Below are 22,903 nucleotides of genomic sequence, written 5' to 3'. Positions count from 1 at the left end.
CTAGTAAATTTTGAATAATTTATTTTTTTATTTTTTATTGATTTCAGAGAGGAAGTGAGAGGGGGAGAGAGAGAGAGAAAAGCATCAATGATGAGAGAGAATCACTGATCGGCTGCCTCCTGCACACCCTCTACTGGGGATTGAGCCCACAACCTACGCATGTGCCCTTGACCGAATCAAACCTAGGACCCTTCTGTCCACAGGCTGACGCTCTATCCACTGAGCCAAACCAGCCAGGGCTGAATAACTTAAAAATTTTTGGTGAAAAAATGTTCTATTTCCAGTTACTTTTTTTCTTCTAAATCTTAGCTCACTTATATTTGTTCTGTCATGACTGCCCTGGGGTGGTTGTGAGGATGCAACCAGGTGTGTGTGCGGAGTGCCTGGCGCCATGCAGATGCGGCCAGTGGGTATGCAATGGCGCCTTTCTACTCCCCAGTGTCCTTGGATATGCCCAGATGACTTCCCAGCTCCACGGAGCCTCCCCTTGTCGTCAAGTCTGAAATGGCACATAGACTCTAGTCCAGCATGGGGAGCACCTTCCAGTAGGAGCACAGAGGGAGGGGGCCGGCCAGGCCACGTGGGGTGAGCCGGGAGATGTCCTTAGCAACGAGCTCATGTCAACTGGGCTTTGAACGAGGGGCGGCCTTTGCTTGGGCAGTTGCTGGTCTTCATGGAGTTTACAGTCAGTTCAGCCACAAGGGTCACTTCCCGTCCTGTTTTTTGTTGTTGGGTTTTCACAAATCATTGTTTTAACCTGCATCTGAGATCTACCCCAAAGTTTCACAGTGATAGGTTTAGCCATTGTAGCCTGTGGTCTGATGGTTGGAAATGAGGAGCGGATGCAGAATTGTCCAGCTGTTGCTAATGGTTATGTCTTGAATGAGCTCAGCTCTGTTCTGCACTAATTCACTTGGTCATCACCGAGCCTCTGGGATGCAGTGGATTGATCTTTTGTACACAGTATCATTTTTAAAAAGGCGTACGTTGGCTGCTTAAGTCTCTTTGTGCACATAAGTGCTTGCGAGGGGCAGTTCGTGATGTCCAGCCCTGCCCTAACCACGAAACTCAAATATGTACCTGAGTCCTGAGGGTCCCTCTGCTCCCCATGCTCTTGCCATCGCCCTGCTTCCCATACTCACATCCTGGCACACCTAGAATCTTCAAGACCACGGAGACCATCTTTTAGTGAAAACTTAGAATTATTTACTCTAAGCCAGAGTGAACACATTGTTTTTCAACCGCATATAATGTTTCAGTTATGACACCCAATCTAAACATTATTGAGAAACACGGGCCAGGCACATGTGTGGGGGTGTAGGAGTTAGTTACCTTTTCACTTTTTTAACTGTTTGTTACTCCAGTAATTTGAATCATTATTTGAAATCGTACTGGGTCATGGTACAAGCTGTTTGTTTTTCCTTCTAAACACAAAGGTCTGTATAGTTTTGCCCAAAAGGGTTCTGCCCTCGCTGGCATTTCTTTTGAAGGGCACCGGATCCACACAGTCTCCCCACTCCCCACTGGGGAGAGCGAATGCCGCCTGGTCTGTGATGATGTGGTCCAGGTCTCTACCATCCCATCAGCGGCTGTCCCAGTGGCGTCCTAGGACTCTAGGCTGCGTGGAGGCTCGGGAACAGGAGTGTCCCTGTGTCCCGCCAGGGCCCACATTCGCCCGAGTGCAGCAGCTGGGGACCGGGGCCCGGCTCTGAGCTGTGCGCTTGGTGGTCCGTGGCCCTGTGTCTTGTGAGCAAGACCTGCCTTTAAAATGGCATTAGCCCGAGACCGCTTTGTACTCAGACAAAAGCAGAGCCAGTAGGTTTTCAAATAATGTATGATTGTAATTTAAAGCCTGTGTGATTTTTTATTTTTCTGGTCAAGTCTGTTGTTAACCAAGTTTACACTTCTCTCCACCCCTCAGTTGCCAGCTTCCCGAGAAGAGGTACGAGATGACAAGACAACGATAAAATGTGAAACATCCCCCCCTCCCTCCCCGAGGTCCCTGCGCTTGGACAGGCTGCACAAAGGAGCCCTGCACACGGTCAGCCACGAAGACATCCGGGACCTCAGGAAGTAAGGAGGCGCAGTCGATAGGAAGTAAGGGGTGGGGCGGAGCCAGTCACCATGGAAACATACTTGTCTGGATTTCAGCATTAAGAAAGCTATTTTTTTTTTTTTAAGAAAGACCATTCTCCTTCCCTCTATTTTTTTAATGTCTTTTTTTTTGCTTTCAGAGAGGAAGGGAGAGGGGAAGAGAGAGAGAAATTTCAATGATGAGAATCATTGATCAGCTGCCTCCTGCATGCCCCCCACTGGGACTCAAGCGTGCGACCCGGGCATGTCCCCTGACTGGAAATCGAACCGTGACCTCCTGATTCATAGGTTGATAGTCAGCCATTGAGCCACACCAGCCAGGCAAGCTATTGATTTTGTTTTGTTGTTAATTCTCACCCGAGGATATTTTTCCATTGTTTGTATGTTTGTTTGCTGTAGAGAGAGTGGAAGGGAGGGAGGGAAGGGGAGAGCGAGAGAACCATGGATGTGAGAGAGACACATCGATTGGTTGCACATGCGCCCAGATTGGGTGGGGAACAAACCTGCAGGCCAAGGTTCTGACCACTTGGCAACACTGGCCAAGGCTCTTGATCTTTTCTTGTTTAAAAAAGTCAGAACAATGTTTTTAAAGAAAAACTGGCTAATTCAGTAGCGTTTATTGAAATGGTGTTCTTAGCATGCAGGCCGTGCCCAGGAGCTGCAGTGATGCCACGGGTGCAGGCGTGGTTGGTAGAGACAGTGCAGGAAGACAGACTTAGGCCAGATCCACAATTTTAGGAAAACCTCATTTCTTTAGACTCCACAAATCAACTGGTTTGAGAACGAACGTTCTATTCTTGTGGGAGCGTTTGCCCCGCATATGGCACGTTTCTGGTGGTCACCCCTGTAAGGCGGTCAGTGGCTTTCAGGTGCCCCTGTACCTTTGAGCTGCGGAACTTCACTTGTCCTTCCTGCTCCCGGGTGTCTGCCCTCAGGAGCCCAGTGAGGCAGCCCTGCAGCTGGTTGCTCTTGCTCTTTCCACGGCCAGGACAGTTGCACTCGGGGAGGCTGAGGGAGCTGCAGAGAGTGGGGACTGCCGTGTCATTAGCTGAGAGGTGACCTGGGTGGGGTCGGTCATGCCCTCTGTGGCAAGTGGTGTGGAGCCCCGCCTTCCTTGGAAGGAGTCTCCCAGGCTCAGAAGAACCTCGGCCTCCCAGAAACAGGTCTCTGTCGGGAGACACGGGAGCCCAAGCTTCCTGGCATGTGTGTTCTGTGAAGTAGGTGTCGCAGAAGAGACGGAGATGTTTGTGGAAAAGTTTGAGAGCAGGTATTAAAAACATGGAGAGTTCTGGTTCCTGTGACAAGGGCTCTTGTTAAAGATCATTTTCTGTCCCCAAAGCTCGACAGGCTCACAGGATGGCCCGGTGAGCAACCCCAGCAGCAGTAACAGTAGCCAGGACTCGCTCCACAAAGCCCCCAAGAAGAAGGGCATCAAGTCCTCCATCGGCCGCTTGTTTGGCAAGAAGGAAAAGATGCGCCCTGGGCACATCGGCAAGGAGGCGCTGGGACAAGGTCGGTGTTCTCAGCAAACCGCCAGCCGTGAGGGTAGGGTCTGCCAGGTGTGCCTGCTGTGTGCCCCATCCATCCTGCGTGGGGTCTGCCTTACCAGCTGGGTGTTCTCCTGGGGCCTAGGCCGGGGACAGGTACATTTTCTCCGTGTGTACCTACAAACCAGAGAGCCACGGTAACATTTCTTTGCCCTGAATAGCAGCTTCTTGTGGAAGTAAGCGGTTTACTTCTCTGGGCATCTGCATAACGCCATAAACAGCCTATAGAGTTTTTCACTCTACCTGCTCACACTGTCCACCTGTTGATGAAACCATCTAAGGTGCCCATATTGATCTCTCTTTCAACCACTCTGCTTCCTCGTAGCTGGCATTTCAGAGACAGAAAACTCATCTCAAGACGCCTTGGGACTTAGCAAATTGGGAGGACAGGCTGAGAAAAATCGCAAACTTCAGAAAAAGTAAGTGTTTTATTGTCCAACGTACTGAATATATTTTTATTGAGCTTGATTTTTACCTAATGTTTATTTATTGAATGTGTCCTTCATTCTGCAAGGAGACGACGCAGTAGAGATGGAGGAGTCAGTCAGCATTTCCTCCACCAGGCATTCTTTGTAGTTTGTAGCAAACCAGCAATAAGTGGGCGATGTGGGAGATTAAAGGAGTGATGGGCATGCACTCTTACACTTGGGAGCAGTCACGGAGAGAATGCTGTCCACGTGTTTTACGTGTGTGTATAGTAGGGACTCTGATTTCGAGTGTCTTGTCATTTGCAGACACGAGCTGCTCGAGGAAGCACGGAGACAAGGTCTACCTTTTGCACAATGGGACGGGCCCACTGTGGTCGTGTGGCTGGAGGTACGCCTCCTTCTCATCGGGGGTGAGGGTGTTACACGGGTGAGCGTGTGATTCCCGTCAGACTCTAAGCCTAACCTGGCCTTGACACTTCCTGACTCTAGCTCTGGGTGGGGATGCCAGCCTGGTATGTGGCCGCGTGCCGAGCCAACGTGAAGAGCGGGGCCATCATGTCGGCCCTGTCGGACACGGAGATCCAGCGGGAGATCGGCATCAGCAACCCTCTGCACCGGCTGAAGCTGCGGCTGGCCATCCAGGAGATCATGTCCCTGACCAGCCCGTCGGCCCCACCCACGTCCAGGACGGTACGTGTCTGTCCCCTGCTTCCTTAGAAATACACTCACGGCTCCAGTTTAAGATTTTAGCGTTCAGAAACACTACAGCTTCTCATGTGACAGTTGGTGGTTAAAAGACACTTTATGAAATGCTTTTACAGCAGCTTTGCCATTGTAATACAGAAGGAGTTTGAAATGTAGAAAAGTGGTGATCACATTTACATAGAAATTTATGAAAAGTGAAGGGAAAACTTAGATCCCCAGTTGCATGATAACTAGTGTTCCTCTACCGATGTATTCGGCCTGCGGGTGCTGCTCATTGGGGACTGGAGCCCCTGGGAGCGAGGGTGTGAGCAGTCCTGAACCAGCAGGTGCGCCAGCATGGTCTGCTCAGTTTCCCCCACGGGGAGACCTTGAACATCCTTCAAAGCTGCTGGTTGAAAAGTTAAAAACATACCTCAGGGGCACATGCTCAGTAACTGGGGTCCGGGGAGCTCTGGCATTGGCTCCGGGCCTCTCTGCTCTGAGTCTGCTCTGGAGAGAAGACCTGGTCAGGCCCCTCACAGCCACATAGACACTCATCTGAGTGGAGGCCAAGTCCTGATTCGAACGCGTAGCTGCTGCTCACAGTGAGTCAAGAGCGCGTGTGTTGGTTTTGTTTTGTAGGGAAGGCGGGGTGAACAGCACCCCTGTCTCAGCTGCTGCCCAGATGCTCTTGTCCCAGTTCACCTCATTGGCCTTTCTAGAAAGGAAGGGGCCGGTGGTTCCCCAGTGTTTCATAAACTTGTGACAAAGACAGCTCCTGACTGGGCAGTGAGGGCACACCTCCCCTGGGGAGCCTTCCCTGCACCCCAAGACCAGGGCAGCTGTTCCCTGAGGATCCCGGGGCTAGGGCCTGTTCCTAGGCCAGCTGAGGGGAGGGGGCCGTTCTGTGGACACCGCCCTGCTCCCAGCCTCCTGGTGCCCCCCACGAGGTTGTCCAGGTGGGAGGCCCCTCTCGGCAGCCCCTGCTGAGGACCGTCTTCCCATAACGGAACCTGCTTTTGTGCTGTCGGTCAGACTGCGCCCAATCTACTGAATTGACAGTCAGTCACAGCTCTCAGGAGTACGGCCTGTTTCCTCTGTGCCTGCCACGTACCTCAGGTGGTAAGCGTGGCAAGTACACCTGGAAGGCGTGGGCTGCTCTCCTGCTGTTGACAGCACAGTGTCAGTGAGGTGGCTACTCTGTAAAAGGGGAGAGCTGGTGGTAACATGTTCCTTCCATGTGGACATCTGACACGAAGGTGAAAAGGACACCCTTTGCCTCGCCTGCTCTTACGTGCCTGTGGCTGACATGTCTGCCACCTTTCCTTCCTGTCACTGCTCCCTTATCCTGGATGGGCGTGGTCATGGGTCACCTAGACCACAGGAAATGTCTGGTTAACGCACGAGGAGATGGAGACGCTCACCGCCACGCCACGCACGGTCAGTCCCGCCCCGGCTCCTGTCCCGCAGGGCGTCCCGTTCAGAGCAGGGACAAGGTGTCCTCCACACCACATTGTTCCCGATACATACTTCTGTTAGGTCTGGGTTAAATGTGTGCAGTAGAATTCATATTTTATCTTCTTTTAGATTTTTTTTGTCATGAACTTAAAGTTGGTAGACCGGCTCTGTTTAGATTGAAATCCTTTCTCTTGAGGGGAGACCTCAGTTTAGCCCCCACTGTGAGGGCCCGACCCGAGTTTCCTCCTCTCTGGGTGCACTGGGCATGGACGCCTGCTCCTTGCATGCGGGAGGGCGTGTGGGTCGTGCATGCGTTCTGCATGATGCTTGTGCGGTTTGAGCTTTCCCTTGGTGAAGCTGCACTGCCCGCGTTCACTGTTTCGCATGCCTAAGCTCACAGCACTAACCGTATGTGTATGTTCTCTTGCATCCCTAACCACGTAACCTCAGGAGGATGAGGAGGGAAGCTGGGCTCAGGTTGGAGACTTTCTATAATCTATTCTTCACTATATGTACAGCAACAAAAAGAATTGGCGTATGAAAACTTGTAATTTACTTTTCTTGACGTTTTTAACATCTTAATTTAATCATAATAATGTTAATGCTTGAAAGCATCAGTCGAAGCCAAGTATAGGATTCAAGAGTGCAGAGAGGGTGTCTCATGGACAATTTTGAATATTTCTCAGCTTTCTCATAGGGACACAGTGGCTCACTCCCATGAACATAGATCACTTTGCGCGACGTGTGGCCGTTATGCAAAGCCCTGTGGACTCAGCAGCTCCTGAGATTAGATATTTCAGTCCCCAATAGGGTCGCTGTAGTTACAAGATCTGCTGATGGGAAAACCCTTCTAATAAATTAACAACACAAGTAGGTTCAGAGGCTCACCCCTGAGTCTGTGTGGGTACTTTCCTAACACTGTGTGAGCTAACGGCTTTCCTCCTATGGAAACCTCAGTTCAGCCTCTTCTCACTTAGTGTACATCTGGATTTTCAACTTCCCGGTTCTTCAGCTCCAGCGAGCTTTGTCCCAGCTGGTTTGCAGCTGTGCTAAGCAGTGGCTTTCCTCCTGAGTCCGCCAGCACTGCCGCGTGCTGTGCATTTCAGCAGCACCTTGGAGCCGGGAGGTGTGGGCAGGCCTTTTCTCCCGAGGCCTCCTAAAGGCATTGCGCACGGATCTGGAGATTGTGTATCTGAAAAACAATAATTTTAAATGAGAATTCTCCTAATTACAGTTGATGGTTGACACTCCTGTTTCTCCTATTGGTCCCCTTAAAATAAAGCCAGTTACATTATCTTCCTAAACAAAAGAGGGGAGCTCGAGCAGGATTCCCTGAGCTCCCCACCCCACCTATGGGCTGGCTGCTTGTCCAGGTAAATGCCCTGTCCACCTTCACAGGGTCAGTGGTGACCACTAGAATTAAAAAGGGGGCGTTTCATAGTTCCTTACATGTCACTGAACTTTATAGTGAGAAGCAGAGCTCTGCCATAGGAAATCCCTGCATCAGAGGCACGACGTATAAATTAAATAAGCTGAACACTTGCTCTTTGCTGTGGAAATGTAAGCAAGGGCGAGCTGTGCTGATGACGCCAGAATTAGCCAGCATGCGGTCTTCGGCGTGAGCCAAGGCCACTGGGCTTTTAGATGAGAGGAAGGGGAGGCGGGTCCAGGTGCTGCCAAGCGCGGGAGTCGTTCGGTGTCCACCCCATGGCGGCAGCTCTGCAGCCGGGAAAGTTCGAGGTGCCCATGGGCACTGGGGGAAGAACATGTCAAGATGCAGCCATTGGGCAGGCACCATCAGTGTGTCCACCCGCAAGACTGCTGCTTCCAGACGCAGCAAGGGACAGGACGGCCCTGGGCCCTCCCAGCGCCCCGTTCTACAGAGCTCAAAGGTCCGAATTGAATTTGTGATCATTCCAATGATGGGAAAACACCCTGTGCTGTGGCTGTCTCCTGTCGCCCACATTCTCTGACCACGAGACCCTGCTGAGTGCGTTTCTCAGAGGCCCGTGATGCCAGCCCAGGAGATGTGGGTCTCCCTGGGATGAGCCGGTACTCCCAGGAGCTCACATCGCTGACCAGGAGGAAGTAACTAGACTAGAGTGAATAGATGAGAATAAGGAGGGTTCTGCTTCCATAGAATTTTCTGTTTAGAAGTTTATTTGCATTTTGTGTCAATTTAAGAATTACATACTCAGCAAGCAAGAAAGCAGTACCAGATATCCATGCTCTAAGTGTCTGCGAGGTGAAAGTGAGGCTTGAAAGACTGAGAAAAACATGATATTGTGAGTGTCCAAAAAAGTCTGTATTTCTCCTTCATGGTTGTTTAGAGCAAATAGAAAACTTTTTTTGTTAGAATTTGAGCATTCTTGTTGGAGTTGGAGTCATTCCTTTCAGCTTGGTTGGAATAAATAATAGCTTAGAGACCATATTTTCAAAACAACATGGTGGGAGGTAGAGTTGCTGTGCCCAGGGATCCGTGCAGCATCCTGTGGGTTAGTTTGGTCTTGGGCTGAAGAACCCCAGTGTCTCTTTGACGTGTGTCACATACTGCACACAATGTGCTCCTTTCTTCTCTGGACAAAGCTTGCACCTATTCTATTAGATTTACCCAAGGCAGCCGTGGCGATTCATGGCATTGTGAATGGCATTTCTAAAATTTCCGTTTCCAGTTCATTTTCATATCTTTACCTTGTATCCTACAACTTGACTGGTCTCTTCAGTTGTACGGCTGTCTTGTAGATTCATTTCCCGGGTTGTTAGGTCTCCTACCAATAAAGATGTTCTCTTCTCACCAGCTACATGCTTGATTGTCACGTGGCTAGGAGCTGCCGCACAGCTTTGCATAACGTCCTTGCTCTGTCCTGACCAGGGGAGGAGCGTGTAGTCTTCCCCGTGGAGGGGTGTCAGCGCTGTGTTTGGTAGAGGCCCTTCATCAGATCGAGGCGGGTTCCTCCACTCAGAACGCTGAGACGCCCCTAAAGGAATGGTGAATTTTGTCAAATGCCTCCCCTCATCTTTCAGATGTGGTTTTTCTCTTCAGTCCATTAATATGGTGAATTTCATTGATTTTCAGATGTTGAGCCAAATTTAAGTTTTCGAGAAAAACCCCACATGTCCTATTTCATGACTTAATATATTACTGATTTGCTGTGCTAATGTTTTACAAGGAGTTTTGCATCTGTGTCTCTGAGGGATATTGGCCTGTAGTTTTCTTGTAATACATTCATTTGTCTGGGTTCAATGTCAGGACAATGCTGACCTTGTAAAATGAGTTAGGCATTTCTTCTTCACTTTTTTGAAATAGTCTATAGAATTACTCTTTTTTCATAAATGTTTGTTAGGATTCACCTGTGAAGCCATTTAGGATAGAAATTTTGGTTGTGAAAAGGTTTGTAACTACAAAAAAGTTCTAATAGATAGAGGTCATACACTTCTTACTCAGTGGCTTTCATAGATTGTCTGAGTTGCTTAAAGTTATTCACAATTTTCCCTTATTATTCTTTCGATATCTATAGGATATGAACCTTTATCCCCTTTCATTCTTAATATCGGTAATGTCTTTTGTTTTGTTTTAGTACTCTGGTGAAGGGTCCAGTGGTTCTCAACCTTCCTAATGCCGCAACCCTTTAATACAGTTCCTCATGTTGTGGTGACCCCCAATCATAAAATTATTTTCATTGCTACTTCATAACTGTAATTTTGCTACTGTTGTGAATCATAATGTAAATATCTGATATACAGGCTGTATTTTCAGGGGTTGCAGATAGACAATTTTATTGATAGTTATGAAGAAACAGATTTTAGTTTTATTTTATTTTTAATTATTTTTCTGGTTTCTGTTTTATTGGTTTCTGCTCTTTTTCTTTTCTTCGTTCTGCTTCATTTCCTTCCTTCTGATTTCATTTGTTCTTTTCAAGGTTTTTCAGGTAGAATCTTAGATTATTGATTTGTGACCTTTCCTCAATTATATCATAAGTATTTATACTATTAATTTCCCTCAAGGCACTGCTTTAGCTGTATCCCATACTTTTTGAATATATTGTATTTTCACTCACTCAGTTTAATATATTTTCTCATTCCTCTTATGATTTCTTCTTTGACACATGGGTTATTAGAAGTATGCTGCTTTCTAAATATTCAGGAGTTTTCATTTACCTTTTTATTATCGATTTCTAATTTAATTCTTTTGAGGTTGGAGCACATTTTATGATTTTATTCTCTGTGTGTACATTGAGCTCTGTCTGTCGTGAAGAATGCTCCATATGCCCTTGTAGCTGTGGGGTGCGCTATGACATGCCCATTAGGTCAGGGGCTCGGTACTGGAGGCTTCCACGGCCTTAATGAGGTAGAGGGTGATGAACTGAGAGTGGGCCTGTGTGTGTGTCTGTTTTTCCTTTCAGACCCATCAGCTCTTTTATCTATTCTTTTAAAACAATTTTATTCACTTTTCTAACTGATTTTGAAATTAACAGGTTTTAAGAAAATTTAGAAAGCAAAGTATTAAAATTAAAGCCAGTGAAGATTACTTAATGAGTACAGGTGGGTAGGTCCTTCAAACTTGTTCATGAGTCATGGTCTTTCTTTGGTTTTATGTTATTACACATAAAACGTATTTCAGAAAGATAATATATAGTCAGTTACAGTTCTGTTGTAGTTCAGTAAATAGATTCAATTTATAAACACAAATGAGTCATAGATTTTTATTAGTATAATTCCTTTTGTATAAAGTTTTATTAACATTTTAAGGTAGTTAACAGGAGAGCAAATGATTTTGATATTATAAAGGAGAATGATGTACTTAGTTTTTAGCCTTTGGGAATATGTCATAGACTAAACATCCAGTGTAAAGATTATTGAAACTGTTCTTGTGACCTATTTCCTGGTTTTTTCTGAACTGATTGTACTCAATTATTGAAAGCAGACGCTGGCGTACGGGGACATGAACCACGAGTGGATCGGCAACGAGTGGCTGCCCAGCCTGGGCCTCCCGCAGTACCGCAGCTACTTCATGGAGTGCCTGGTGGACGCGCGCATGCTGGACCACCTGACCAAGAAGGACCTGCGGGGGCAGCTGAAGATGGTCGACAGCTTCCACAGGCACGTCGTTGCCAGAGTGCTTATTGCTTGGCTGACTTGTGACTGTTGCCATTTTATTCTCTTTTTTTTATTTATAATTTTTATTATTTGTTTTTAATAAATAGAAACAGTTTCCAGTGCGGAATTATGTGCCTGCGAAGGTTAAATTATGACCGAAAAGAACTGGAAAGGAAAAGAGAAGAAAGCCAGAATGAAGTAAAAGGCTAGTACCTCATGTCTAATTGATTTAGCATGTCTCTGCTTCCCATATTTAAAGAAATCAGGAAAGGCTCTGAGTGGGGAAGATGAGCCTGGAGTCATCACAGAGAGGGTGGGAAAAAGGGCTTTTCAAGGTCCCGCTGCGGCCGGAGAAGCTTGTGCATCCTTAGTCTGTGGTTGGGTGCATCGAGGTGCGCGTTCTCCCTCTGACTCAGCCTTTCCTGGTGAGGGACATAGGTACCTCCCCACGACTCTCAGGACCGCTGAGCAGGGTGGGCAGGAGCCCGCTCTTCACTCGCCTGATGGAGGTGTGAATGCTGCTCTGGCCACTGACTCAAGAACTTGAGCCACAGAACAGAGCAGGTGGTCCTGCTCCCAGGGCGGGGGGAACGGTGCGGGGCTAACATTCCAGCTGAGCCTGGAGGCTGGGTGGGAGCTTCCTATGGCAAGGAAGTCAAAGGCGTTTCTGATAGAAAACAGGTGGGGCCCGGCTGGTGTGGCTCAGTGGTTGAGCGTCAACCTGTGAACCAGGAGGTCACAGTTTGATTCTCGGTTGGGGCACATGCCTGAGTTGTGGGCTTGAACTCCAGTGTGGGACGTGTCATCATTGATGTTTCAATCTCTCTCTCTCCCTCTCCCTTCCTCTCTGAAATCAATAAAAACATATTAAGAAAAAGGAAATGGGTGGGGAAGCGTGAGAAGATGCAGATGTTGACCGGGAGACCGGAATGCTTTTCTTTGTGGGTTAATTTATTTAATCCTCCCACGGCTCTGTAAATGCTGCTGTCCCCAACTCTCACTAAGAAAGCAATGGAAGATGAACGTGTTTTGGGGGTGATGGCCCATTGGAAGAATAGTCTGGTTGTGTTTGAGTTGATGTGACTCATGAGAACAACTGTAAGCCCGCGCTCTCACTGTGTGTGTGTGTGTGTGTGTGTGTGGTCCTTTACCCAGAAAGGGGCTTTAGAAATTAAATGTGTAAATCTGTCTTGTTTTTTTCTATTCATTTTAAATCTTTTTACAATTGACAAAAGCTGTCTTTGAAAGCAGTGATGATGATCTGTATGTATTTTAGAGAGGTATTTTTAGAGCGAATTTAATAATTTATTGCTTTGCATAATGTGTTGCCCCCCCCCCCCCAATTCCAATTCCAAATTCCTAGTATCCTAGTATTCTGGAGAATATCTTTACGTTTTAAAAGCGGGACAAGAAAAATGGCTTCACGATCATAAGCAGGAAGTTTGTGTTGAGTGAGCAAGGCATGCGTGTTGGTGCCAGCTCCTGTGATGGGAGGAACGTGTTTCAAGTATTCTCAAGTCTGTGTGTGAGTCGAGGTGGCACCTGGTGAGCACTCCGATTCCCGTCTGTCCTTTTGCTTCCGATCCCTGGTCAGTGAGTGGCTGGTGCACACTCAGCAGTGTTTCCTGGCCCGTGAGCTTTGGCTGAGGCAGGCACTGAAGGATCAGGGCCCATGCAGGAGCCCTGGTCCTGGGTTCGGGGAACACATGAGGGAGACAGCCTTCTGAAGTCACTTGCGTCCTGTTGTTTCCTGCAGATGTGCTTGTTTGGAGCAACGATCGCGTGATTCGCTGGGTCCTGTCTATTGGTCTGAAAGAATACGCAAACAACCTCCTGGAGAGCGGGGTGCACGGGGCGCTCATGGCCTTAGATGAAACCTTCGATTTCAACGTGCTGGCCCTCCTACTGCAGATCCCCACGCAGAACACTCAGGTAACGCCCGCCCGGCCTCATGCAGTCCGTGTCCCCTCGGCTCTCCTGACCAGCACCTTCAGCGAGTTACCTAAATGGAGACACAACTTAAACCCTCCAGCAGCGCAGCACCTCTCTCCCTACCTAACCCGGATGTGGCAGTTCAGATCAGCAAGGCTTGGTTCTTCGTTACTTGTGTCCTCTTTCCACGTCCAGTTGCATGAGTCTTAACGATAAAATAATGAGAAGTTTTCATTCAGGTCCATATGCTCATGAAAGTCGCATCCATATCCAACCTTATGTGGAAGAGAAATACCTTCCATACCTTCCACGTGCCGGACGGACGGAGGGCAGTCGTTTCCGTGCGCTGCCGCCTGCCTGGTCCTTTCTGACTCGCGGGCTCGTTTGAGAGCCAGGACATTCTTTATTCCTCTGAGAGGATGCGTGTGCTTTGCCAGGACTCGGCCCCCCACCCATGGCACTCCCCTGGCTGCACCGCCCACACACACCCTTCCCACTGCAGTTCCTAGAAGCCCTCTGGGAACCCCACAGGAAACCCTGATTTGGGTCCCTGTCATGGCTCAAGGCGATCGGAGCTTTTCAAAGGATTTTTATTTATTTTGTTTTAGTTTTTATCTTTATTGTTGAAAATAACGGCTGTCTCCCTTTCCCCCTCCCTCCCTTCAAAGGTTTTTAAAGTCTTGGTTGAAAGGACAGCTGTGCTGTGCTGCCCCTCCCTCCCAAGTGAGACTGAAGTCGAGTGTTTTATCCTTTCAGGCTCGCACTGTCCTGGAGAGAGAGTTTAACAACCTCTTGGTCGTGGGCACTGACAGGCGGTTCAGTGAAGTAAGTTCCAGCCTAATAACTTCAGTAGACTTGTGGAGTGTAAGCTGTGTCTCTGCTAAGTGTGGCGATGTGTTTACTTTAAGTTAAGCTGTGTTCTTAAAACTTTAGGAACAAATGAGCTATTAAGAAACTAACATTTTCAGTAAGATAGGTTGTTTTTTGTTATTTAACGTTTGATAACCCTCAAAAATGTTCATAAAACCTTGGTTGTAGCCTAGGAATGGAGTCTGTAAGCTGTGTGTTGGGAACATTTGGGGGAACTGTTTCGGAAGTACGTTAAACATAAAAATGTTAATTTCTCCTTATACAAAACCATGACTCACTGATTCCCGCACTGTTCTTACTCTCTTCTTCGGGTCTGAAGGAAATTTGAGTTTGAAGCACTTGCTGGCTCCACCCCAGCATAAGACAGAATCCTTACAGCTGGTGGCTATTTTTAAGACAAAGATATGTCCTCTTGCACAGTTAGGACGTGATTTTTGCAAGATCAGAAGTGACTCGTGGTGGTGGAGGGGAGGAGCATCACCCCGGGGGCCAGGACAGTGCAGATTTCTGCCCAGTTGGGGCTCCGGTGCACGTGCTGCCCACCACCTCTCAGTCAGGTTCCCAGTCGGTCCCCGAGGCATGTGGGCGTCAGGAAAGGGTGGGATGCATGTGGATGAGAGCGTGGCCATGAGTCCAGCCATCACTTCAAAGGGCTGCAAACCACTATTTCCTTGTCCTTCATTTTACAGTCATTTTGTAATCTGTCCTTTACTTTCCAGGACGATGATAAGACCTTTAGGAGGGCACCTTCTTGGAGAAAAAAATTTAGACCAAAGGACGTTCGTGGCTTAGCTGCTGGATCAGCAGAGACCCTCCCTGCAAACTTCCGGGTCACCTCCTCCCTGTCCTCGCCCTCCGTGCCGCCCAAGAAGATGCAGCTGGACGGTACGTGGACGCTTGGTGGCTGGAGTGTGGGTAGTGATGGAGCACGCCCCGTTTAATCTGTTACGAGGCGTTTCAGTCCTGTTGCATGCCCCGGCTTAAATGTTTTAGAATTAACCTTAACATCTGTTTATAAAAGTTTAACAATAGGAAATGTTTTATTTATGTTCGTGTCTGGTTGAATATTCATATTCTTCCAGCGCCTGATGCTAAGCACTGCGTGTCCTCCGTGGAGATGGACATCCGTGCGTGCGAGGACGTGGGCATGACAGGCAGCGCTAGAATTCGCTGTAGCAGCTGTGTGGTGGCTCTCAGCCCGCAGCACTTACTCCCAGGACCTCCCTCCACACTGGGCAACGGCCAAGTCCACCTAACAGCACCCTGCACCCTGGGAGGGCTCCCTTTCTGTTCTTGCCTGTCCCTGCTGGGACCCGCCCACGACACTGCCTGTCCCAGAAGGATGGAGACCTTGTGGGCCTGGGGAGTCATCCCCAGACGGGAGCCGGTCCTGGTCTCACACCAGGCCTCAGACAGCACTGTGCTCGCCCGCTCGACGGCAGCACTGCGCCTGCTCCCCATCTGTGACATGGTCGTGCAGCGGTCCTCCTCCTCCTCCTCGGCCTGATGCGTGGCCAGAGGAGCGATCCCCATAAAGCTCTCAGAGTGTGGCCGGCACAAGTCAGAATTCATGCTCCTGTGACTGATGGCTCCGTTCTCGTTTCTGAAGTGGGGGCCGTAGGGAAGTTAAAAAGGGCACTGGTGTGGTTTTACTGTTTTTCACGTTACTAGCCTTTCCCATAAGTGGGTTTGGAAGTTTTGTCTCACTTGCCTATGTAAAAATCAGAGAAAAGTGCATTTATATAAATAAGGCCTTGGCTAAGCTGGACACTTTTAATGAGGACGGCTTGTAGGGAACATTGTTATTATTTTTTATTTATTTTGTCAGTAGGGAGAGAGAAACACAGATGTTAGACACATCAATCTGGTGCCTTCCGTACATGCCCCGACCAGGGATCGAGTCCATCGCCTCTCGACGTGCGGGATGGCGCTCCAGCCAGCCGAGCCGCGGGCCAGGCTGCAGGGCAGCCTCCCTGTTAGAAAGCCACGTCTCTCTAAGTAATATGCTTATCGGGGGAGCCAGGCACTTTTTAAACAGTCACATTTTTCTTTAAAGGAGCACGCAGATAATTTTCACAAGTTTTAATTTGGCCTTTGACTTATTAAACAGCCTGGGTGCTTTCTTATTTTCCTCATTACACCTTTTCCTTAATAACAGCAATATTGAGATTAGAGTTTAGATGAATTAAAACTATTTCTAGAAAAGGTATAGGGAGCATGTTATATGGGAAGACGACTTTCTACCCTGTATGGTAACTAAGGCATAAACCTGATTAAATGGGCTGTTTTAATGGCTGTTGAAATGAGGGCGTGTAAGATGAATTGCAGCAGGTTTCCTGGCACATGGAATTGGAAGGATTTATAAGCTTGTCCATTCTCTGCAGCAGCACCAGCTGTCTTAGCATCCTTCCTGGAACCTTAGCAGAATGTTACTAATGTGTTCCTGGTGGAAAACCAAAAATGTGTAATTGGGAACCTTGAGTATCTGCTACATACTTTTGAAAATTTCTTAGATTTGCAAGGAAGAACTGGGGCTTAACTCTTGGGCCGTGCAGTGTGCTTCTTAACCAAAAAGTCCGTGGTGTGCACTGTTTCCCAGAGAAGCTGACAGTGGCTTCAGGTCCTTTGATAAGTCATTGTCCCCTAGCCACCCCCCCGAAACCACGCCCCTGGGCCCCTTCCTGCCCTGAGGCCTCCCGGGGGAGCAGCCCATCCATCGGCAGGCGGACGGAGAGGGTGCTGGGAGGTGGGCATTGGACTCTGGCCTCCCCCAGTGGACTGGTAACCACTCAGTCACTGCTGGGCTTTCCCGCCTCCTTACAGATGCAGTGTTTAGGGTGGAAAGGAAAATCCAGTTGCTCTCTTTTCTGGATGCTTAAGGAGAAAGTCATCACGTTAAGTAGTCGTGCACAGAGATGTTTGTGGTGAAATTGTCACCGATGCAGCGACACTGTTTGGGGGTTAACTTGCAGTGACTGCAGGGCTGCTTGGGAGACGCAGAGACACTTAGGGGCACCACAGTTGGTGACACGTAGGTTCCCTGGCCCATCACGTCCCCCTCTGGAAGGCTCCCTGGGACCCTCACGGTGGCGGTGGCAGGTGTGCGTGTGTGCGTGTGCCAGTGCCCTCGTGTGACGCCCACACTAACTGCACGCTGTGTTTGCATGCTTCTTCCCGGGGCGTCGCGCAGGCAGTGTGTCAGGAGCGCAGAGGCTGGATTCCGCCACAGTCAGGACTTACTCCTGCTGACGCCTCCTGTGGTGAGTAGAGCAGCTCCTGCAGCCGGTGCTGAGGCGGCTCGGGCCTGGAGAGCCCACTCCAGGCACTTAAACCTGGAGGGGCGCGGCCTCTGCGCCACGGAGGTGGCTTTGGTGCTGTGTACTTGCCGTTGGCCACGGAGCCGAATGTGCACTCCTGCTGTCCCTAAACCTAAGAAAGCTGGCTTCTGAGTGTCTGCTAAGTCCTTTCCGGAGTGGGGAGGCAGAACACAGCAGAAAAGTGGAACCCGGCTCTTAGCTGGCGGTGGTTCGGAGTGCCAGGCACTGGCCCCTGCACCCTGTGCGTGTGCCGGCGTGGCCCCAGGTCTTGGTGCTGGCTGGCTGTCACACATTCCTGGTGACAAGCCCTAAAGAATTGTTTCATGGCTCTATACCGTGCTGTGACACTTGCTGATAGCCTTTCAATGTAGAGACTGGTTTTAAAAACAGAATTGCATGGCCATCACCAAGATCAGTTCCTGAGGGACATAGCCTTGCCGGGAGCAGGGGCGGGGGGGGCAGCCCTTGTCACCCTCTGAGGGCTGGATGGAGGGGCTCTGTTCTGTTGTCATCTCTCAGCTGGATTATTTGATTGGTTTCATCACTTTTTTTAATACGCTTTTATTGATTTTATCTTTAAATATATTTTTATTGATTTCAGAGAAGAAGGGAGAGGGAGAGATTGAAACCTCAATGATGAGAGAGAACCATTGATTGGCTGGCTGCCCCCTGCACGCCCTAATGGGGATTGAGCCACAACCCAGGCATGTGCCCTGACCAGGAATCAACCATGGCCTCCTGGTTCATAGGTCAGTGTTCAACCACTGAACCACACTGGCCAGGCTGCTTTTATTGATTTTAGAGAGATCTGTGTGAGAGAGAAACATCAGTCACTGCCTCCTGCACGCCCCCTACTGGGGATCGAGCTTGAAACTGGGCAAGTGCCCTGACTGGGGACCGAATCAGCGGCCTTTTGGTGCACAGGACGACGCTCAATCAACTGAGCCACACTGATCAGGCCTTGTCATCTTTTTTTAAAATTCTCAAGTTTTAGACGTGTGCCAAAATAAAGTCAGTCAAGAAATTGTCTCATTGATACACGCAGTCCTTGGTGTTTTATCCAAATTCTTGAGCAGCTGGAATGCAGGCAGTGGGAAGGCGGGAGCCCGGGGGTGGGGCATGGAGGGCAGTGCCTCCCGTGGATGGTCTCAAGGTCTCAAGGCTGCCTTTCTGTTTCATTTGCAGCTTATCCACACTACTTCTACAGGTGACTCTGCAGCCGTGAGCCCTGCAGAGACGGCCTTTTAGAACTCGATGGACTCTTCCGTCTGTCAATACTTGTTATATGGACCTGAGATATTTTATTACAGAGTTTTTAATCAGTGAAAATTTCACAAGTACCATAAAGAAAATATTTTAGAATCTAATGTTTCTTATATTTATGTAAACTTATGCCTTCATTTATACAGTTACTTACTTTTTCATGTGTATCTGGGCTATAAATGTCCTATCAGACCAAGTCATGTCCCTGTGTCTAATTTTAGTCTCTTCGACGAATGTACTGTAATGCTTGTATGTAAAAATCCTGTGAACAAATGTAGGGCTTTTGTAAATTATGCATTTTCTGTAATTATCACTGTTTAATTTTTTGATAATAAGCCACAGCAGAGAAAAGACTTTCACTGGGTCTGTGAAGTCGGCCTGACACCGTGCGGTGGCCTCTCCGAGCTGCACAGCCATCCCTGTGCAATGGGCAGACGTTTCCTGCAGTCCCTGTTGGAGTTTAATGACTGACCTTGCTATACTTTTTCTAGCAAGAAATGCTTCCTTCTGCAGCGAGAATATGCCTGGTTAGACATTCGGACTGAAAGGACGAATCAGAACACTACGAACTCCTGGGCCCGGCTCAGTGCTTTGTAGCCTCGTCTCTTTGGACTGGAGACTCTTCAGTGACGGCCAGGGCCGTGAGCGGGGGACAGCTCTCTGCTGGACAAGGAAAAGCAGGTGGGGAGCCTCCGGCTCTGCCCCGGGAAGCGCCGGCACCCCCACACGAGGACCAATCACGGCGGCCACACGCACATCACAGAGACGTGGATGCAGAGATGACGCACGGGCTCCTGAGAATAATGCTGCGCAACTAATAAAGGCCTTATTTTTCTTACTTAGAACATCGTTTTACATTTGTTTGTAAACTTGTTTAAAGAATGGACCCAGCCGTGCATTTTTTAGGGTTGATGATGTAGCCATTTTGGACGGTCTGAGTAGCCAGGGGCCCTTTTTTGATGGCACGTGGCACAGCCAGCAGGGGCTGCGTGCGGATCACGGTGCATTATTTATTCTGCAGCCGCTGCGGAGACAGAAGATGGCGTGTCCCGACATTCACTCTCGGCTCCGAGCGACTTGGACAGTTGGCTGTGGCCCTTCTGTTTTTCTAGTAACCCTTTGTGAACGTCCCGATTATGTAACAGTATGTACAGTCCACTTTGGAACTCTTTTTATCACAGTGTTATTTATTGCTTTCTTTCAATAAAGCATTTCCCACTGCCAGTGGGCGTGGGTGGCCTGCCCTGTGCGCCTCAGCTCTGGGCCTTGTCCTCCCTTGGGAAACTATGCCGGAAGCCAGTGGGGAGGCTCAGGAGTCATCCGAAGGAGGGCCCAGCGGTCCCTGCCCTTGCCCTGGAGGCCGAGATGACCTCGCCCGTCCTCAGGGGAACCAGAACTGGGAGGACCAGGGCACAGGGGACTGAAGCAGAGTGAAACGTGGGCTCACGTCAACAGTCCGCAGGCCCAGACCCGAACAGACAAAGCCCCGGCCCACAGGGCAGAGCCTGGCCCAGCCCCGAACTGACAAAGCCCCGGCCCGCAGGGCAGAGCCTGGCCCAGCCCCGAACAGACAAAGCCCCGGCCCGCAGGGCAGAGCCTGGCCCAGCCCCGAACAGACAAAGCCCCAGCCCGCAGAGCAGAGCCTGGCCCAGCCCCGAACAGCTGCAGCCAGTCCCAAAGGGCAGTAAGCACCTGGGGCCGCAGAGCTTGTGCTCCGTTAAGGAATGTTTTCCTTCATTGATTCCTTATAGGAGTAGAGAGGCAGGCTCCACTCTCGCTGAGCTGAGCTGAGCGTAGCCCCAAAAAGCCAAGGTGACCCCAAAGAGCCCAGCCTCGCTCCCAAGAGCCCGGCGCAGCCCTGAGCACGCTCTGCTCCTCCAGCAGCCCCAGGGAGCCAGCCTGTGTCGGCGCGATTTGCACAGGCGCATCCCCCTCCACAGTCAGTGGCCCTCTCAACCTCCGGCTCTGAGGCCCACTGGGCTCACTTAGGGGTCCTTTCCTGGAAGGCAGTCTTGAGGAGACCGGGGCTTCCCCATGGCCCGGTCAATTTGATGGTCATGGACTCTGGATCCTTTTGAACAGCGGTCACCAACCGGCGGTCTGCAGACCACTGTGGTCCGCGAGGTCTGACAGGTTGGCGACCGCTGCGTTTGAATGTTGCACGACCCTAGAAATAGTCCCTTCTAAGATGGGATTTTTGCTCCTGCTTACAGGAACACTATGGAAGGTTTGAAACTGTGTATTTATTAAGCTGGGTAAAGCTGGGGCACACAGAAATCAAACCAATCCACGGGAGCTGCTCTCGGACAGGCCCATGATGGGAAGTCAGAAGAGATGGGGGAGGGGTTTGGAATGAATGTCTGTTCCCTGCAGGCCAGTCTGATGCTCAGACCGTGCAGACTCACGGTAGGTTGTCGCTGCCAACACAAGCACAAAGCCTGTGATGTGTTGGTGTGCTGCACACTCTCACTAAAGACTGATCTAGCCCTGGCCAGTGTGGCTCAGTGGATAGAGCGTCGGCCTGCGGACCAAAGGGTCCCAGGTTCGATTCCAGCCAAGGGTACCTACCTTGGTTGCAGGCTCCTCCCCGTCCTGGGCCCTGGTCGGGGCTCGTACAGGAGGCAACCAATGTGTTTCTCTCATCGATGTTTCTCTCTGTCTTTCCCTCTCCCACTCTAAGGTCAATGGAAAAACATTCTCAGGCAAGGATTAACCAAAAACAAAAAGACTGATGCTTGCCTCAAGTCCAGCCTAGCCTTGGAGCCTCAGAGCAATGAACCAAGCTAGGAAAAGCCAGCCAAGTCCCAGAGAGCCAACCCAGCACTGAAGAGCCGAGCCTTCTACCCAAGGGCCAAGCCTCGTCCCCAAGACCGAGCCTAGCCCAAAGGGACAGCCTGCCCTCGGAGCCCCGCCTAGTCCCGAAGGGCCTTGCCGAGTCACCAACAGCAGAGCCGGTCCTGAAGGGCAGAGCTAACCCTAACCCTACCTCTTCCCTTCCATGTTGTAGAGATGTTTCCTTCCGTCCCCATCGACAGGACCCACTCCATCCCAAGCACGTTTTAACTCCATCTCACCCTCCCCTGAGAAACGTTGCTGAAAAGGAAGGAGGGAGGGGTGGAGATAGATGCACAAATCCGGCCTCCCCGGCTCCTGGTCTCACCACAGGAGCCCAGTTCAAACACTGGACAGCGGGGACCAGCCCCTCCAGTTGGGTACATTACTGGGCAGTCAGGCTCCCCACACGCCCGTCCCTGCCTCACATCCGTCCTTCGGTTTCACTGTCCAGCTCTGGAAGGTTCCCTCCAAGGCCATCTCCACTGTCTGTCTCGTCTGTCTCTGTCTCTCTGTACCTATCTCTCAATTTCCGTGTGTGTGTGTGTGTGTGTGTGTGTGTGTGTGTGTGTGTGTGTCTTTCTACCTCTCTGTCCCTGTCCCTCTGTCTCCATCTCTGTCACTCTCCCTCCCTCCCTCTCCCTGTTTCTGTCTGTGTCTCTCTTTTCCTCTCTCTGTCTCTGCCTCCATCTCTCTCTCTGACTCTCTCCCCCGAGGGTTCTCTCTGGAGTTTGTGCCCATGTGTCTCCCCACTGGCGATGGTAGCTCTGTGCTCAGGGCCCGGGTCACTTCCTTGCCGGCCCACAGAGGCAGGCTCCGTCCTCCTGCCGCCTCCTTTTCAGTGCCTCAGCCCAAGTTCACAGTGTGTCCCGGGCAGCCAGTTGTCCCACGGCCAGAACAGCCCCAGCACCAAGACTCCCTCAGTGACCCCGGCCGTGCGGCCCGCTGGGGCTCTGGGCCAGCAGAGGGCGCCATCTGGAAGGCGGCCAGTTACCAGCTGCTCAGCCACCAACAGGAAGCTGTTTCCTCTGCTGAGCACGTGTGCATCTGTGGACACTCACACGATATTCCTGAAAGGATGAGACTGTGTCCCTGCATGTGCCAAGCTGTTCCTCTACCTGCATTCCCCGGGCGTCACTGGCGTCCCCGCTCAGCATCCGGGATGCAGCAGGAGCGAAGGGGGCCAACCCTGCCACCCTGCGGCTGTGGTGATCGTGTACATGCATGTGTGCACCTGTGTGATTGTGCACCTGTGAGACTGGGCATGTGTGCGTGTCTGAGTGTGTGCATGCACGTGAGTGCACAGGTCTGAGAATGTGTGCGCATGCACCTGTGAGTGTATGCACCTGTGTGCCTACATTTGAGAGTGTACGGACATGTG

General features: G+C 50.1%; 1 protein-coding gene across 9 annotated transcripts in view; it reads left to right on the top strand.

Annotated features, from left to right (window-relative positions):
• The window catches only part of PPFIA1 (protein tyrosine phosphatase, receptor type, f polypeptide (PTPRF), interacting protein (liprin), alpha 1), a 52,992-nt gene extending 33,054 nt beyond the window's left edge, over window positions 1–19,938 (top strand). For 3 of the 9 annotated variants that reach the window (XM_006771475.2, XM_015569002.1, XM_006771473.2), the window contains 14 exons: window positions 1,922–2,073; window positions 3,434–3,606; window positions 3,967–4,060; window positions 4,376–4,457; window positions 4,559–4,759; window positions 6,131–6,193; window positions 6,662–6,688; window positions 11,136–11,311; window positions 11,416–11,513; window positions 13,065–13,240; window positions 13,997–14,065; window positions 14,830–14,995; window positions 17,301–17,370; window positions 18,613–19,933. In XM_006771475.2, the coding sequence (XP_006771538.1) occupies window positions 1,922–2,073; window positions 3,434–3,606; window positions 3,967–4,060; window positions 4,376–4,457; window positions 4,559–4,759; window positions 6,131–6,193; window positions 6,662–6,688; window positions 11,136–11,311; window positions 11,416–11,513; window positions 13,065–13,240; window positions 13,997–14,065; window positions 14,830–14,995; window positions 17,301–17,359 (1,536 nt within the window). In that variant the 3' untranslated portion in view covers window positions 17,360–17,370; window positions 18,613–19,933. Of the gene's footprint in view, window positions 1–1,921; window positions 2,074–3,433; window positions 3,607–3,966; window positions 4,061–4,375; window positions 4,458–4,558; window positions 4,760–6,130; window positions 6,194–6,661; window positions 6,689–11,132; window positions 11,312–11,415; window positions 11,514–13,064; window positions 13,241–13,996; window positions 14,066–14,829; window positions 14,996–17,300; window positions 17,373–18,612 lie in introns of those variants that run through there. The other 6 variants (XM_015569006.1, XM_006771474.2, XM_015569003.1 and 3 more) reach the window with 5 other exon arrangements.
• The last annotated feature ends 2,965 nt before the right edge of the window (window positions 19,939–22,903 follow it).

The sequence above is a fragment of the Myotis davidii genome, unplaced genomic scaffold (assembly GCF_000327345.1).
Source record: "Myotis davidii unplaced genomic scaffold, ASM32734v1 scaffold425, whole genome shotgun sequence".
Classification (NCBI taxonomy): domain Eukaryota; kingdom Metazoa; phylum Chordata; class Mammalia; order Chiroptera; family Vespertilionidae; genus Myotis; species Myotis davidii.
Note: the sequence above shows the minus strand (reverse complement) of the source record. Positions and strands in the feature narration are given on the sequence as shown.